The 18,148-nt window shown below is 46.8% G+C and overlaps 1 protein-coding gene across 1 annotated transcript in view; it reads right to left on the bottom strand.

Annotated features, from left to right (window-relative positions):
• LOC119453290 (unconventional myosin-XV-like) overlaps positions 1-18,148 on the bottom strand; it is a 130,951-nt gene that overhangs the window by 98,949 nt on the left and 13,854 nt on the right. The window contains 7 exon segments of the mRNA XM_037715322.2: positions 765-878; positions 2,779-3,043; positions 4,940-5,014; positions 7,774-7,883; positions 10,927-10,990; positions 12,132-12,220; positions 13,240-13,638. Of these exon segments, the coding sequence (XP_037571250.1) occupies positions 765-878; positions 2,779-3,043; positions 4,940-5,014; positions 7,774-7,883; positions 10,927-10,990; positions 12,132-12,220; positions 13,240-13,503 (981 nt within the window). The 5' untranslated portion in view covers positions 13,504-13,638.

Below are 18,148 nucleotides of genomic sequence, written 5' to 3'. Positions count from 1 at the left end.
AGCCCGGCCGTGGCTGCCCATGGGTGTCCGCACCGTATCTTGGCAGTAATCTGCGGCCGGTGCAAAGACTAAGGCCGAGCAGAGATGGATAATAGTTTCATGCGCGTTGTGTTCCAGCGCGCATCTGTGATTGAGTTTTGGAAGTCGGGCAATCCCAAGTTTCCGAGACGGGGTGAAGTGAGAGGCACCACGAAGTGTTCCCTTCCTGATGCCGGCACTCTTCATCTGGCCAGCGTCGTGACAGCGAATGTCCGTGGTCATCGATTGAGATCTGTTCATGTTTGCGTGCGCGCGCGTGTAACTGCGCTTGTTGTTTCAATTAGTAAGCGAATGTGTACTTGGATTTACACGACCGATAAACCCACGCCCCTTAATTCCCATGGTTGTCTAATATATTGCTATCGCTAGCATTGCTTAGCCTTGCAGGCGAAAGTTTGACTTTTTATTTATAAATTTACGCCGATTGAAATGGTTATAACAACTAGTTATTTCCGATAAAAGGTGAACAAATGTTCCCGTTATATTAACTGTATCACTTGCTAGGTGTTACCTTAAGGAGGAAATCATACTGCACATTTCAAACAAGCCATTCCTCCACCGCGCTTCCGGTAAGATGCTGCTCAAAATCACCGTGAGCAAAAAAAAAACGACTTTTTTGTCCTTGGTGCACAGAACTGTGCCAATCGATTGGCGAAAGCATGCCTAGACAGTACATGGGAGACCATCACCCAAAAGGTTTGCACCTTTAGCAGCAGTGAGTATACCTGGTTAAGGTAGAAGTACTTGTCGGCCGTCTGGAGACCGTACTTCTCCTTGTCCTTGTCCGAAAGACCGGCCAGGAGCTCGTAGAAGACGTGGTAGTTGCGCTCCTCGGTGGCCTGCAGCACGGGAAAGGACGCGAGAAGGACAAAAGAAAGCAAGAAATCAGTTTGACTGCGTCATCCTTCAACACGACAGAGTGCCAAAGAAAGAAGGCAAGCTGTGCAGACAACACCTGAACATGAGCACCTGAGGTGTGACAACCTGAGCATGCGCAGATAAGTTTTGTGTCTACTTTCTTTTCAACCACAGTGCGCCCTTCAGTTGATAGTCGGCATTTGTATTGTCTGGCTCTCTTCTCTTGTGTCCGTGTCTGCGCGCCTTACCTTTTTTCACGATGAATCCCTACCGACTAGTTCAACTTTCTGTAGTAGACAGCCAACCGATTAGCCCAAGGGGCGACGTTGCGAACGTACGTGCCTTTAATTGTTCAAGAAACAGAACTATAACTGCAAGGCAGAGAGTTTCTGTGAACGCCGGACTTGTACAGGTCAGACTCAAGAACTCTCTCGAATATTATAGACCAACGCATACTTCCAGTGAGACGCAAAAAAAGACACCGATTTGCTGAAAGTTATAACTGCACGCCCTGTCTTCTTTAATTTTGTCTTCGCGCAATTAAGAACTATGTAGATTTAACGAGTGTGGCCCCCATTCATTCTCTGTTGAAGAGAATGTTCCCTCAACGTACAACGCTAAAAGCATGTTATGGTTCACCACTACGCCATTTGGTGTCGCCACTAGCGACTGCTGCTCCCATATAGTTTCCTACAAAATTTACTGAAGGAAACTTTGCCGCTATAGTGGTCTACGGGAACTGCCAGCTCGGCGTTTAGGGCAGCATGAATATGAACGGGTATTATATATAGGGATTTGCATAAACTTCGCTCTTCTGGCTTCAAACGGCTTCGTAACTTTGCAAATCAATCACTTTCAACAAAACATTCCGTCATAAGTGCGACAATTCGCATTAATTATGCACGTGCACACAACCTTATTGCCTTCTGCATTTAGAAAAATATAGAATGTTTTGAAATGTAGGCCGATAAAAGCAATAATAATTAAGCGTAGTAAACAAAGCCGCAAGAATGTTTGAAGCCACAAGTTCGAAGATAAGACAAATCCATGTATTAACCATATTTCCCACGTCGGCTGAACGATCGCAGCGCCGCAGTTTCCTCTAGCGATTTTAGTAGGAAACTCAAGGGCTGATCCATGGCATCCGAGATTTGCGTGCAGCCGGCGCGCGCAGATCTCCGAGGCTATGTCTGAGCCCAGAGGCTAGTATATGACGCCGTTAGCCTAAAAGTTACAGTCTATAGCTGCTTCGTTTGTTTATTTGCTTCGATTTGCGGCGGGTAATACACGTAAACGTCCGTGTAATTAAATTAGGTGCACGTTAAAGAACCCCAGGTGGTCCAAATTAATCCGGAGTCCCCCACTACGGCGTGCCTGATAATCAGATGGTGGTTCTGGCACGTAAAACCCATGATTCAGAAACCTCCGACCCCAAGAATCATCTGATCCCATGTCCTGTCAGACTACTATGCATGCAAAAAAAAAAAAAAATGCTTTCAAGTTGGCACAACGTGCGAGACGCCTCTCTCGATGTTCTCAAATTCAAATTTCAAATATAATTTATTTATTTTAAATACCCTCAATCGCCAAATCTTTATAGAGGGGAGTGGGGTTCATTGGAAATGCAATTGAAAAATCACTTCAACATTTAGAAAAGAAAGGTGACAACATTGTACAAGCGTTAAAAAATATAAGAAGGTTGGAAGTTATCGCATGCGTTGTCTTCTTGAACTTCGATTAAAAAAAAAAAGTGTCGGCTATTCGTGGATTACAAACTCCGCCCCAAAGATATACACCCTTATTAAGAACACTGGAAAGCTTGCCGGGGACTACAGCTGTGCTTCTCGTAATTCAGCAATACGGTTCTCTCTGCCTCCTCACCTGCGTGACGATGCGCGACTTCTCGAGCAGGTAGTCGGTGGTGTTGGCTCCGGTGATGACGCCGTCGCGGAAGAAGAGCCGCAGGTACTTGCCGAACCGCGACGAGTTGTCGTTGCGCACCGTCTTGGCGTTGCCGAACGCCTCGAGCAGCGGCGAGGCCTCGAGGATCTGCTCGGTGACCAGGTTGCTCGGGCTGCGGTTCACCGCGGCCAGGTACTGCAGCGCCAGCTTGGTGCTCTCCGTCTTGCCGGCGCCGCTCTCGCCACTGCGCGAGGACAGAGAGAGAGAGAGGGCGAAAGAACTGGAGTCAGTGCGAAGTATACACAGTCGATAGGTGGTGATTTTAACACGCTCGGCACTGCGTATCGTCGACGGACGAACCAGCGCAGGAACACGAAGAGACGTATCCAACCAGGGGCTCCGGAACCGGAGGTGGGGGGGGGGGGCACTGCCCACAAGCCCCGTGGGTCTTAATTATTGTAAAATAATCTGTTATTTGAATGAACCGGAGAAAAAGAATTGACAGTCGCTTAAGTATCCTTACGTGTTTTCAATGCGATGACGTTATGACTTCCCTAATCAATTGGTTATGCTCATGATACATGACGTTATACATTGCCGACAAGCGCTATGTGCTTAGGCTGACCAGCAGATTCGCGTGTATGAAAAAACGGGCGAATAAAACTCTATTGTATTGCATTGTATTCTATTGTATTGTATTGTCACGTGACCTTAATCCACCTAAACCCGCTGTGCTGGCTCAGTCAGCTAAGGCGTTGCGCTGCTGAGCACGAGATCGCGGGATCGAATCCCGGCCGCGGCGGCCGCATTTCGATGGAGGCGAAATGCAAAAACGCCCGTGTGCTTGCGTTGTAGTGCACGTTAAAGAGCCGCAGGTGGTCGAAATTACTCCGGAGCCCTCCCCTACGGTGTGCCTCATAATCACAACTGGTTTTGGCACGTACAACCCCAGAAAGAAGAAGTAATCCACCTAAATGCACTTTACCTCCCCTTCATTCACTTTACTCCTCCTTAAGTCACCTTACTCTAACTTGTTCTAACTTTAGTTCTCTATTACTACTGACGTCATACAAGACGCTGATGGCGACGCTGATGACGACACTGATGATGATGGCTTTTGGCACCCCTTGTTGCCTACAACGTCGGCTTTTCTCACTCATAGGACATATAACGCTTTCGCATTAATAAGGTATTCGTTTACATACCAATATGTGTGTATGTGGGGGGGGGGGGGGGGGGGATGCACCCGCGCCACCTAACCAAGATGCAATTTTTTAGGTTCGTAAGGGTCCCAAGAATAACTGATGTTAATATCACTGGCATTCTGTCTGGTATGCACGGGCTAAGGTCGAAATGAATTGCTGCACACTCCTTCGTGAAGTAACGAACGAACCGCTCGCCAGGCACGCTTCGCACGAGTTCTCGCACGGCGCGACGCGTAATGTGCATTTATACTTCCGCTCGGTCGTCCTGGTACCCCGGCGATATCTCGTACACGAGCCTCAATTAGACTACTGCGTTAGCAGAAATATGGCAGAGAGGGCGGTCGCCTGTTCCATGCTAACGTGCCAACAGTTTCCGAAGTGAGCACCCGCGCCCTGATATCAGAGTCTCTCCGTGCATTTGTTCCAGCCTTGAAAGTTCCCTACCGTGACTATCGCAAGAAACCCCTGCCGGGCCAGAATTGAGGTATTTTACGCTTCGGCGCATATCCTTTTTGCTAAACGAGCAACCTACACCGACGCACTGAGTCTAGGAATGTTTCGATAGCCCTGACATTGCGTGAGACGCCAGATTCGTCTGCTATAGCTGTGTCGGTTCCCATCAACCGGTACTCCTATCTTCGCTATTCTGAGCCATATGACCTGTAGCACTGCGTGAAGCTTTGAACTACATTCTGAAGTAGCCAGCCCGCGGCTTGGTCATGTTTAGAGACTCACGTGCAGCCGTAGTTACGGACAGACGTGCAACAGGACCCTGAAACAGCGGCACACACAGTGAAGCTCTTCATGACGATGCAGTCATCTATGATCAAACCGTACGCGCGAAAGCAAGAATGGTTCGGTACAGAAAGCGAGTGCGCGCTCTCGAAATAAAGCGCAAAAAAAAAGAAACAAGAAAAGAAAAAGCGTGCGTTTACCTGATGACGATGACCTGGTCCTCGCTATCCTTGCTCATCTTGGAGTAGGCGGCACTGCTGATGGCGAACAGGTGGCTGCGAAGCGAGTACACACACAGACCTGTTATATAAGAGACTTCTTGGTCACGTGTTCCGCTACGCTATACGTAAACTACTACTACTACACACTGTGGTCAAATGAATGACGCAGTGACAAGACCTCAAGAACAATTGTCTCTCCGAAAGGGCAGACGCGTAGAACGAACTATGTCGTTCGTCAGTGATTCACTGACTTCTCCCACTTCCTTCGATCTTCAGAGTAACCCAGAAGAAACCAGCACCTGTCCTCGGCCACGTCCTCACGGTAGAGGACAGCGTCGTCGTATCCGAACGTCACAGTATCCAACGTCTCGCCTTCGCGGGCTTGCCCAGTCCATTCCCGCTCGCGCCGTACTCGACCGAACCTCGCCAGAGACGCTTCCCTCACGACTAGCCTTCGCGCCGCGACCGCTTCGCGATCACTCGACGAAAGTTTGCATACGCGTGGTGTATACAGCCAGCGACAACTGTCTCCGCGCAGACGAAAGCCAAGACGTTAGTGCTTGTGTGCACGTGGCAGAAAGAAGCGCGCTAAGTAGACAGGCGACGCCTGAGGAAGAGCGGACCGATAGGGTGGGGGACAAGTTTGCAAGCGGTCGAGTTGGCGTCCTTCAGTAGAAGCAGAGGATCCGCTGCAGTGCTGACAGGCCCGGTCGTCTACGTACCGTCTCCTTCCCAAACCACAAACAAACAAACAAACAAACAAACAAACAAACAAACAAACAAACAAACAAACAAACAAACAAACAAACAAACAAACAATCTCCCTCTCTTTCACGGTCAGTGCAATGACACCACGAATTCCCCTCTTTCAGCACCTTTTGTAACGTCCTCACGAAACTGGGGATGAATTCAGACAATACGCCCCGCACCGCTCACGCATATGCCCTCCCTTACTTAACCCCCCAACCCCCCCACCCCACCCACCCCTCACTCCTTCCCAGAGGGGACTCGGCTTCACGGTCTTCAATGGGGACCCGACTTGACTTTGCGGTCTACAAATGGTTAAAGCTGCACCCTCCCTCCCCTCCTACAGCAACGAAGGGAAAAGGAGAGCAATCTTCCAAGACGTTTCGCATAGAGGTAATTACGAAGAGAGCGCGAAAAAAAAAAAAGTAAGAACAAATTTGAGCCTTCGAATGTGTTTTTGACAGTCCTGACTTTGCGTTCGGAAGGTAAAGGGCCACTAAAGAGGAATATCAATTCAAAGCGGATTAGTGAGATGCGCCGCGGTAACCCAGTGGCTAAAAGGCATTGCGCTGCTGAGCTCGAGGTCGCGGGTTCCACCCCGGCCGCGGCGGCTGCATTTAAATGCGGGCTTTTTTTTTTTTTTTTTGCAATGAACGTACCCTTGGTAAGTCGTGAAAGACGGGTTCGTTGGTGCCACACCTACTGATTTATTAAGAGATCTACTTGTTTATTTTTTTTTCATATTTTTAAAAATTTTGAATGATTCACTGATCTCCTGATTCAAGCATCTACATATTTTTGACGTTTTTCAGGGAAACGAAAGCGACACCTAAGAATTTCGTTAAATGCTTTTTTTTTTTTAGGGGGGTTGGGGGGGGGGGGGGGGCTTGTTTGAACATTGGTAGGATAACAGAAGGTCCTTCGCATGTTCACCCAAACGATGCTCGAAACGACTCTGGTTACCTGTTACAGCAAGGAGAGCGTACCCACTAAGCAGGAAACTCGACACCCCCCGAATTTCTGCGTGCCAGGATAATTCGCATAAAACTATTGGCGAGAACATCTGCCTGCTCCCCCCTCTCCAGGTCGAGTGCATGCCACCCACGCCACCGAGAAAAAAAAATCCTGGGTGCACCATTGAGCATGGAAATGATTTTACATGGATTTGCCGAAACTTTGTCCGTATGGCTTCAAATCGCTTTGTGACTTTGGAAACTGATCCTTTTCGACAAGATGTTGCGATATAAATGCCACAATTCGCAGTGATGATGCACATCCGCAGTCTTATTGCCTTGTGCGTTTTGAAAAAATGGGATTGGTTCGAAATGTGGGCCAATAAAGACATATAAAGCGTGTAACTAAAGCCGCAATAGCGCCTAAAGTCCCAAGCATGAAGATTAGACAAATCCACCTAGTAACCATCATTTGCGTGGTATGTGAACGGTCGAGCGGCAGAGTTGCCTCCAGTAATTTTTTGTAGGAACGTCTACGCTGGACACTGTCAAATTCCGCCATATTGTCGGATTCGCCATCTTGTCAGCTCTGATTTGCCACAGGGCTGCGGCGGCCTCTCTGATTGGCTGAAAACGCCAATATGGCGGAATTTGACCTGGCGTCAATATCCAATAATCCGAGAGAACGGCTCAGTCCCGGAGTCAGCGCAATTTGTGCTACGCATATACTATTTCACGGTATCCCTGCAGACCGCGATCATAAGCTGTTTTAGCGGGCGTTTTGCAGACTGTAGCGATCCATCAAAGCTGCTGTCGACTCGCGTATATAGTACGAAAATGTTTGTAAAGATGCTGTAAGTTTTTCCTGAATGCATTCTAACTCGACGCCGCTGCGTACTGAAATCGAGAAGAAGATTGTGTAACAGCCCCAAGGCGGCCGGGACCGTCAGTCCAAAATGAAAACGTCTGCAAGCACACCACAATAATGCCACAAAATATCGTTAAGTTCTGCTGTTCGCGTTCGCGATGAAGTATTTTCTTTTTCAGCTTCACGTACCCACAATGGTCCTTGAAGTATAGTTACTTATGAATCAGGAGGCTTGATATACTCACGGTGGCAGCGTTCCGAGGATCTGCCCCTGGTACTTGTTGACGACGTCGACTCCGTACACGTCGAACATCTTGTACGGGTTGACAGCCACCAGGATGCTGCCCGTGTAAGTCTGCGTACAGAGGGCGGGGCGTACGGTTATGTACTACGGAGGAAGAGATGGACCCGCAAGTTGGCACACATTTACAAGTGAATATGCGAACACCAACACCACGTGATGTTTAGTACTTTCGAGTCCCTATCACGGCGATTCAGCTTCTTTCTCCATAGCATTTATTTGCTCGTTATGCAAGTGTCGCACGCAGCGCGTGTTTTGAAGGACAGTTTCGGCGACTGCGAACCGCGATAAGCTTCCGAAACACGTCTTGCGACTTTCGTACTTTGCAAAAGTGCGTACATTTCTTCCTTTATAACACTTTCCCTTTCGTATACAGGCGCTTTTGCAACAGGGCATAGTGCGAGTAGTGCATACTTCTGCATCTGCCCTATTGTAGTTGCATTTACACTCCGTCAACCATAGACACTTAATTGCCGATGTGCACTGCGATACAGGCATAGAGGTACACCTTCTGTCCATTATTTAATTGCGGTTAACTTCAGGTATGTATCTACGAAATGAGCAACCTACACAACTTATCCTTAGATTCGTTCTCAAGCTTTACTTCCTTCCCTTTCCAATTATCCGTATTAAGCCAAATTAACTGCCATCCAATCAAATGCAACATTTATTCAATCCCTCAATATATATAGAGCTGCTCTTTCATTTTGGCAACTTTGCATTACACTTCATGGTCTTACACGTCGATGTGCCTTTGCATGTTGGCAGTTGCAATGTTCCTTCCCACAACCGCAGCACACTTTCACTATGTCCATCGCGACCTCTTAAGTTTTCCCATATCTAAAATTTCGCATATGTTGAATAGGCGTTTACCTGACCAGCAGGGTTCATAGCTCTCTCTTCTTCATGCTTTTGCATTTCGTGAAACCGACCGCGCTTGCACTTACTGCGGTGGCACTTTATTTTCACTTTAACACGACTTTTGTACTATTGCACTATATTTCTGTTGCACGTTCAAGTGCGATTAAACGCGCTTCTACAATTTCTGTTGCACATTTAAGTGCGATTGAACATACTTGCGCTGTTTGTGTCGCACGTGAAACTTCATTGTACTGCTGTAAGCTAGGTATTTATTTCATTATTATTTTTTCGTAAGCAGTTTAACATGAAGAAACAGCAGGTGTCTGTCTTCATGCTAAACTACTTCTGGTCCACGTTCAAATGTGGTTGCACGCGCTTGCACAATTTACATTACACATACAAATGCGATTGAAGGTACTTGCACTCTTTTTGTCGCACATTCAATTTTAGTCTTTTGCAGTAAGCTAGGTACTTCCTTTCATTTTTTTTCAGAAGTAGTTTAGCACGAAGAAACAGCAGGCGTGTGTGTTCATGCTAAACTACTTCTGTTACACGTTCAAATGCGATTGAACACGCTGACACTATTTCAGATGCACATTCAAGTGAGACTAAGCGCACTATAGTTGCACTATTTCCGCTGCATATTCAAGTGCGATTGAACTTTAGCATTTTAGTTGTACTTGCACAACCCCAATAACGCACTTGCACTCACATGTATCCGCAAGCATATAGTGCACGGACACGGTGCATGAGTACTTTGAATGCCTGCCGCTTCATGCTAAACTATACTTCCGCTGCGCATTCAAATGCGATCGAACGCGCTTGCACTATTTCTGCCACACATTCAAGTGCGGTTAAATTTGTACCTTTTAGTCGCGCTTGCATTTGCACTCACATGTGTCTGCAAACATAAGCGCACATACCAGTGTAAAGTACGAATTCTGTGACGTATACGTAAAAGCCTAAAACGAACGCACGCTCGAAAGCACGTGCGCATGCCTGTCAGATGGAAGGCACGTCGAATCCATGCCTTCCTTCCCTCCTTTCGCCTGCGTTCGCGCTTGACGGCACACTAGTGACAACGCCACGTCCGATCCGGAAGCTCGCGGTTTTCCATTGTTTACAGAGCCGCGGGCGCCGATGAACCGCTGCGCCAGGAACGCGGCCATCGCCGAGGGCGTCGTGCAACCACAGCATCGGAAACAACCGCGCAACTTGCAGGCAGTCCGCGGTTGCGAAGAGTGTCTCGACAGTTTCGGAACCTCTCGGTGCAATCGTTTGTAATACAGTCGAAAACGGATATATCGAACTCGAAAGGGATCGCGAAATAGTTCGATGTATCAATAATTCGATATGCAAAATAAAAATTTCACTCAAAAATTATCGAGGAGATTTTACAGCTATTTGTTATACACGATAGTTCGTTATATCCGGGTTTCATTTGTCCGGGTTCGACTGTATGTGTCCCATGACCTGAAGTGTACGTGGGACGCATTTACTGTCCTAAAGATAAAACGCAATGTAAAATTGACGGGAAGCAGGCACATCATCCTGTCTATTTCATGTCTGGCTACATACCGCAGCCGTAGTTTCCTGGCTGAGTGTCCGCCCCGACTGCGGGATATCATCGTGAGTTACCAAAAACCGTTACCACCGCGGTTATTTACCGGTAAAATGCGGGATTTAGCTATAATAGGATCGCACTGCGAAATGTCGCGCTAGTAATATGTGCCTCATTAGGTGACCCAGCTGTCGTGACAGAATTGGGCCATCTGGGTCCGTTACGCAGAAAGCACGGCGTCGCCGGCGTTTACCGGGCGTTGACCGTGGGCGAAAATTGTCTACCAATCACAGCGCGGCGCGTTTCTACCAATCACAGAGCGGCGCACGCCGCGTGCGCCGTTCGGTTCCTTGCAGCATCACTAGATGGCGCTCGCCTCCGCGGCAGCGGCGGCGCCGGCCGTGCGGGGGAACGAAATAAAAAGAACCAGAAAGCTCGCCTTCATGCATAGCGTTCACCGCAAGCGTTTCCCGGTAAATATTACGGTTGCATAAGCTGCAGGTTGCCAGGAAACGTGAGAAGCAGTCAAGGACCCTTTAATGCTATCGCATTCTACTCTTAAAGGCGAAGCTTAAGCGTCTTCTAATTTTTTTTTAAGTCTGTTTTTACTAAAAACGGTCACCTGGTGCGCGGGCAATTTTCCATCGTAAAGGGAAGCCCATCGAGCGAACTTACGTATATCTTTTCCTTGTCATAGCGGATCTTGAGGTTCCACAGGAGCGCTGCCTCGCTCAGGTCGCTGTAAAGAGATAAACGTACACATACATCTGGTCGTACAACTTGCTTCGTGACACAAAGTGCGACGCGCCGAGAATTGGCAAGACTATTAAGGGTATCTTTATGAATATAACATGAACACAGGACTTCAACGGGCCATGATACCACGAAATTTTCAGTCGTGCGATGGGTTCAGTTCTCGTAAGGCAGTTGTAAGCGAAATATCTCCGGGAGTTGCCTTTCCTCCAATCGAGTGAGCATTAAATTACACGCTCACAATAATTGTGACGTAGATGATGACAAGTTCTAAAAGGAATGAACATAGTTACACAGGTGGATACCGTAGACATTGTATGTACAAGTGTCCTCAAGTATTTTTCGTAGACGTGGAATATAACTACCATAGTCAAGACCTATGTTATAAGAGGTTTCTGTATTGAAGCATAAAACATCACATCAGCACACAGGACTTAAGCCAACGCCAGAAAAAGTTAACACGATGGACATTTCGATACCAGGTAGTCCAATCGCTTTGTCCAATCGCACAATCCAATCACCACGGCATGCTCGCCGCTTTTTGCACGTATATTCATCCCATGGGGGGTGATCTGAACTATGTCCATCAATCAAATTACAATGATCATGGTCGCAGTGCCAGTATTTCAGCGCAAGTCACGGGAGCGACTCGGGCGCACAGTGCAACGATCATCGTGCAAAATCATCGCCATGTTATTCCATCCGAGGTATGTGGTGATAAATTCAGCATTCACAGCCTGTCATGAAGTGAATGGCTTCGAGGCCGGTTGCTGTCTGAAATAAGACCCGTTGGTTGTTTTATCAAATTAATGTGCGCATGAGAAGTACGAATGCTTAAGGCCGGATTACCTCTTGCGAGAGCCGCACACAGCTTCGTCGATAGCATTGTTTTGTTTTGACTGTGTATGTGCTCGTACATCATTAGATAGCATTAGATTAGGGGGTGGCAAGCAACTTGCGTATACGCAAGCCGCTTGCGTCCCCTAATCTAAAGTTCTCTAATATCTTTCGTCGCTACAAGTTCAACACGAAACGCGGGTATCGGCCGTCTGTATACTTCCTTGCTGGTATCGAACTACTTGGTTCAAGACTGTTCTTTGAAAAAAAGACGCTGCCTCGTGACTTACGCCAGTTTGACCATGTCTTCGACGCCATCGGTGCCCAGGTCTTGCCGCTTGCGGACGGTGGACAGTTTGTGGATGGTGAACGTTTGAGCCTGTGTGAGATGCAAAGCAGAACACGCAGATTCACTTTTACAGCATATATGGCTTGAAAACAGATGCTTATGTTGCATCGTGTTGGAAAACGGTCGCTATACACATGCAGAAAAGCAGATGCGAGCCTTCAAAATGAAATAGTTGGTAGGGAACGTTTGTTCAGCCTATACATTCTAATTGGGCTCCCGTCTTCGTTTCGCGCCTAATATTATTTTCACCAAGAAAACACATGACTTGCATGCAGGTCGAGATAATAGCCTGAAGGGCGAAAATATACGCACGTGCAGCCTATCAAAAAGATGAAAGTCGAATAAAGCCCGTCGAGATTCACGACTGTGAACTCAGCGACCACTTTAAAAAATGTTTAATGGTTGCCTGTTGCAGATAGCCCAATTCTAGATCCCGAGATGGTCTACTCGAAGAGCCGGATATTACTTGCAAAAAATTGCAATGCATAATCGACTAATTAACAAAAATTAACTAATTAAGCTTTTAACTAATTACCTTGTGACCCGCATTGCGATTTACAAATTCTAGCCGCGGAGTTCGCAAAGCGGATCCACTTGGAACGAATTCTGAGGATGACACCAGTGTCGAGATAACGATTCCCGAACTTGGCGGAGAAACACATTGGCGTTCCAGTTACTTTCTATACAAAACGTCGTTTTATGCAATGAAGCACAAAAGTAACTGGAACGCCAATGCATTTCTCCGCAAAGTTCGGGAGTTAATATCTTGAAACTGGTGTCATCCTGAGAATTCGTTCCAAGTGGATCCGCCTTGCGAACTCCATGCACGGCTAGAATTTGTAAATTACAATAGGGGTCATAAGAAAATTTGTTTAAAACTTAATTAGTGAATTTCTGTGAATTTGTCGACTATGTATTCTAATTTTTTTGTGCAAGTAATGCCCGCCTCTTCGCGTTGACCAGCACATGAACTAGAACTGCGCTATATCTGCCACAGGCAACGTTTAAACATTTTTGAAAGTGTTCGCTGAAATACCCGGTATACGTACCTTCCCGGAGACGACGGCCTGGACGGTGACTACCTGGGCGGGCTTGGAGAACTCGACCACCTCTCCGGGCAGGCTGTAGCCTAGCCCCGGATCGAACCAGACCAGCTGGCCCGGTTCGAAGTCCTCCATGGCGGACGTGACCACCGTTGAGGAGGAGGAGGACGGGGACGACGACGTCGTCGGCTGCTGCGGCTGCGACGACGGAGGCCTCGGCGAGCCGCCGCCCCTGTCACTGGCAGCGGCCGGCCCCGGTGTTCGCCTCATGTCTCCTGGAGACGGCAAGGGCTTGGCGACACGGACCGGCGGGTCACGGTAGTGGTGGCGCTTGTGGTGGTGGGCTAGCGGCCGCTGTGCCCATCACTCGACGACGCCGTATCGAAGCGCCGGACGGCGGCCTCTCTGGAAATAGGCAACAATAATTGAGGAGCTTTAGGGAACGTGCGTGTGGCTGAAACTAGCGTAGCACACTATTTGCTGGCGCGGGTCCAGGAGCTTGCACAGAGTCAAGTGAAACCGAACAGTAGATTTTTCAGGGCAGGAGGACACCGTTTTTCCGGTGCTACCCAGGGAGCTTTAGAGAACGTGTACAGGGGTTGAGGTTAGATTCACCATCAATAGTTTCCTGCCAGGTTCAGAAGCTCGGGCAACATCGACACGTATCGAAGCGCCGGATGGCGGCCACTCTGGAAAAAAAAGCAACAATAATTGAGGAGTTTTAGGGAACGTGCGTGAGGCTGAAACTAGCGTAGCACACTATTTGCTGGCACGGGTTCAGGAGCTTCCACGGAGTCAAGTGAAACCGAACGGCAAAATTTTCAGGGCAGAAGGCCACCACTTTTCTACTGTTACCCAGGGAGCTTTAAAGAACGTGTAGATTGGCTGAGGTTAGATTCACCATCAATAGTTTGGTGCTGGGTTCAGAAGCTTGGGCAACATGAGATGTACCCACCTCTGATGAGGACACCGCATGGAAGCACCGGAGGGTGGGCTTTCTAAGACAGCGACAATAATTGAGGGGTTTTAGGGAACATGTATATGTGGAGGAAACTGGCACCAATTTGACGAAAGTTCACCGGCGCAGGTTCAGAAGAAGTCTATAGTAGTAGATTTTGCTGAGTAGATACGGCAGCTCTTCAAGAATGACGCAGGGAATTTTACAGAACATCTGCAAAAGCTGCATAAGTACCCCATAAGGAATTTCCTGCCGGGTTCACAAGCTAGGGCCGAACGACATGCGCTCGGAACTCGAGGACGCCGTATCGAAGCATCGGTGTGTGTCCTTTTTTGCGAGAGCGAAAGTAATTGGGGAGTTTCAGGGAGCGTGTGCGTGCGTATGGATTCACCAGATGAAGTTCCTCTAGTGGGTTTAGAATTCACACGAGCTCAAGAAAGGTCTAACCATATATTTTGCAAGACAGAGGCGCAGCTCCTCTTCAAAAATTACGCAGGTATTTTTAGAGAACACGCATATCAAAAGTGTGTAAGTTCACCCCAGAAAATCCGCTGACAAGTCCAGGAAGGTGCATGGATCGAGTTAAGGAAAGTGCATAAGTAAGATATCTAGCTGAGGAGAATAACGGACAGTCGGTCTATTTGTTGGCTCAGATTTTATTATGACGTAGTTCTTATTACGCTTTGACGTGGAGAGCAGGGAGGTGCATGTGCCCGAATAAGCATGCATCGTGTATTTTTAATTTTTTTTAGTTGGAACAAATATTTCAAAAGTCGCCTGAAGCACATAACGCTATTCGGCCTGTGGAGATGGATTACCTGAAGAAGCGGACATTGCTATGCGCGACAAAAGGCCACGTCTAGGTGCTAATTATAATGTTTTACTAATTAACTTTCTAACCCTGTAATTTCCAACGTATCATATATGCTATACGCTGAGGTTGACACCTAGAAATTCCGATTTAAACACGTGAAACTTAACGCGTAGTCACAATAGCGTTTTGGAACGCTAGAGAGAGTTTCCAGTAGTGGATAGTCCGAAAAAACAGTTACTAATTAATCATTACTATACAAAATCTATTTAAATTTGAATAACAGTCCATTGTTTGTTTGTACTAAAGTACTCTGCACTGCCAGAAATAAATGTGAAGTTGTGTGAAGTTACCTTTAAGTGTAACTGGGTTTGACATTACCTAGTTGTACTGGTAATCTCGCATGTGCCCTAATTCGCATTAGGGCACATGTCTGTTTCAATTGGGGCACATGGGTTTCAATTGCGAAATTGAACATGCGCAAAAGTGAAGTGTCCGCGTAGCAGAAAAATGCCAAGAATAGTGCAATTTTCGACATATCCGGCTCCGAAATCTGCTAGAAAATTTGCTGGCGTTACATTTCAGATCATCCCCAACTTCTAGACGCACGCTTTTTGGGAGACTGCTATCTGGAACGCCTAAGCATTTCATAGCACACTTCAATGCCCGCGATATCTTGCTAGACCGCTAGGCTTACCGATTTCTGCAAAGAAATCATGACTTCACTATTCTACGTTTTCAAATTTCGCAACTGAAACACGCGGCCTTAAGTGAATATTAAAAAAAATGAATTAGCGAATCTTTTTTTAATTAACTACATAGACACTGCGATTTGTCGCGCAAGTTACGTCCTCCCCTACCGTGAATACACCTGGAAATATTTCCAGGGGCTTTTCCGGAAAGGCGTAACAGCGCCATCGGTCACAGGCGATTAAAAAAGAAACGCGCTTGAAATAACGAAAAAAAAAAAAAAACGAACAAACAGCATGTGGTATATCTGTTGGTGGTCACTTGTTATAGAAGGTGTTTTTTTTTTTCTTTAGATAATACAGACTTTTTAATAAAAAGTCTATAAACACATCGGACGATTTTGCAGAGGAGTTCCTAGGCGAGGCGGGCATGCCTTGCCCCTAATAACCTGAGCTTCAGAGGGCTAATTAACAAAAAGTTTATTAGTTAACGTTTGAGTATTGCCTTAGGGGCAGTTCATATGACGACATTGACCGCAGTCATACATATATACATTCATACATACATCTACCACGTGACCCAAACTTCCCACACATACACTTTCCTCCAAATTTGACACTTCTAATGCTAACGCTATAAAAACAAAGCAATGTCGAATAGCAGGGACTTTTCGATTCGTATTCGACGTGTCTAATATCCACCCACACATAGTTCTGTGGCATGAATTTGTGAACGAAGTGACGTTTATGCGAGACACAGAATATTAAGACGCGTAGCCGAGGATGGCGGGCGGTCGGGGAAATAAAAAAAAGAAGAGTACATAATCGCATTACGACGTGAGTTTAGGCACCCACACGGGCCTCACGCGCGATCCCCTGGGAGCTTCCAGAGCATAAAAAAGGGGGAAAAAAGATAAAGATAAGAAGATGTAATTGTGCACAAAACGACGTCGCTTCCAAATTAAGGACCAAGACGAATCGGCGCGCCCGGACTGCACGCAGTGTAATATTGTAAGCGACGGGCGGATGCTAGCTTCCTTTTCACGTCCGCGGGAAGGAAGTAGGCTTGACACTCCTCCGTTGTGCGCGTGCGCGCCAACTTCCTTCCGGGCATTGCGGGCGTTCCTTCCAGGAAAGCTTCCTCGCACAAGCCGTAAATGGGAGACCGAGCAATTTAAGAGGGCTCGAGCGAAAGTACATCCCGGTATCTCACACGTCGCTGACGTTGCATCAACGACATTATTTATTTATTTATTTATTTATTTATTTATTTATTTATTTATTTATTTATTTATTTATTTATTTATTTATTTATTTATTTATTTATTTATTTATTTATTTATTTCCCGTTTACGTTGCTTCCTTCGCGGTCTTTTCGTTCATATATTTAGTCTATATTCTAGCATTAAAGAAGAGATAGAATAATGCAATAACTTTTCTTTCATGCGATAGCATTAAAAAAGTATCCGAATCACGATCTGGCTATGTGGCTTCGAAGTTGTGCCGACGTTACCTATTCGTGAAGCACCTTCTGTCAAAATGAGCAGCCTGCATTGTCTTCTCCTTGATACACTTGTATGGAAATATGTTTTATATGCGACATAAACGAGACAGTATCTATGTGGCATCTATATTTGCTTACCATCGCACACTTTTCTGTATCAATCTATGTGGCCCCAGAGCTGTACCAACGGGATCTACTTAGTGCGGCCTGGGTCAAAATATTGAGCATTCGTAGTTATTTCGCTCGAAGCCCGGTTGAGAGCGCTGCAATACGGTAGCGCGTGAGCGCAGTCGCGTGGTTTTATTTCATATTTCGCGGGCTTTCTTTAAACTCCGAAAAAAAAAAAAAAAGACCACGCAGCATGTATACGTTGCCCCAATAAAATTGGATCGGTCGTTGCTGAACCCCCTCTACGACGTAACGAAACGCACTTGAACCTAAAGCGAATACTAAAAATTTTGCATAATTTATCTTCGGTAATTGACTAATTAAGCGGAATGTAAAAAAAAAAAACACTCTAACGAGCGCCGCATGACGGCAAGCCATATGCCGTTGGTTTCATTCCTCTGCGGTTAACCACTTCTTTTTTTTTTTTTAATTCCTGGTTCAAGTTGCGTGAAACACCCTGTATACTATATACGCGTCCGTATACTTTCTGAGGCGGTTTCGTAAGCGGTCTATATGTGAGTCACCATCTCTGACCGTGCAGGACACCTATACGGCGACTCCGGCAAGGCACATCGATAAGAGAGTCGAGACTCGAAGCACGTATGTGCTCATAGGCGAATCGCCCAGGAATGCGCGGATCGCCACCACACCGGAGGCGAAAGAAATGATACGCCCGGGCAGGCGTCCAGCGGATCAGGATACATATTCTACTCTCGCGACGAGTCCCTTAGGGACACTGAGAGATTCCTGTTCCACCACGCGGGTCTTTTTTTTTTTTTTTTTTC

Source organism: Dermacentor silvarum, chromosome 5 (assembly GCF_013339745.2).
Source record: "Dermacentor silvarum isolate Dsil-2018 chromosome 5, BIME_Dsil_1.4, whole genome shotgun sequence".
NCBI classification, from domain to species: Eukaryota; Metazoa; Arthropoda; class Arachnida; order Ixodida; family Ixodidae; genus Dermacentor; species Dermacentor silvarum.
Note: the sequence above shows the minus strand (reverse complement) of the source record. Positions and strands in the feature narration are given on the sequence as shown.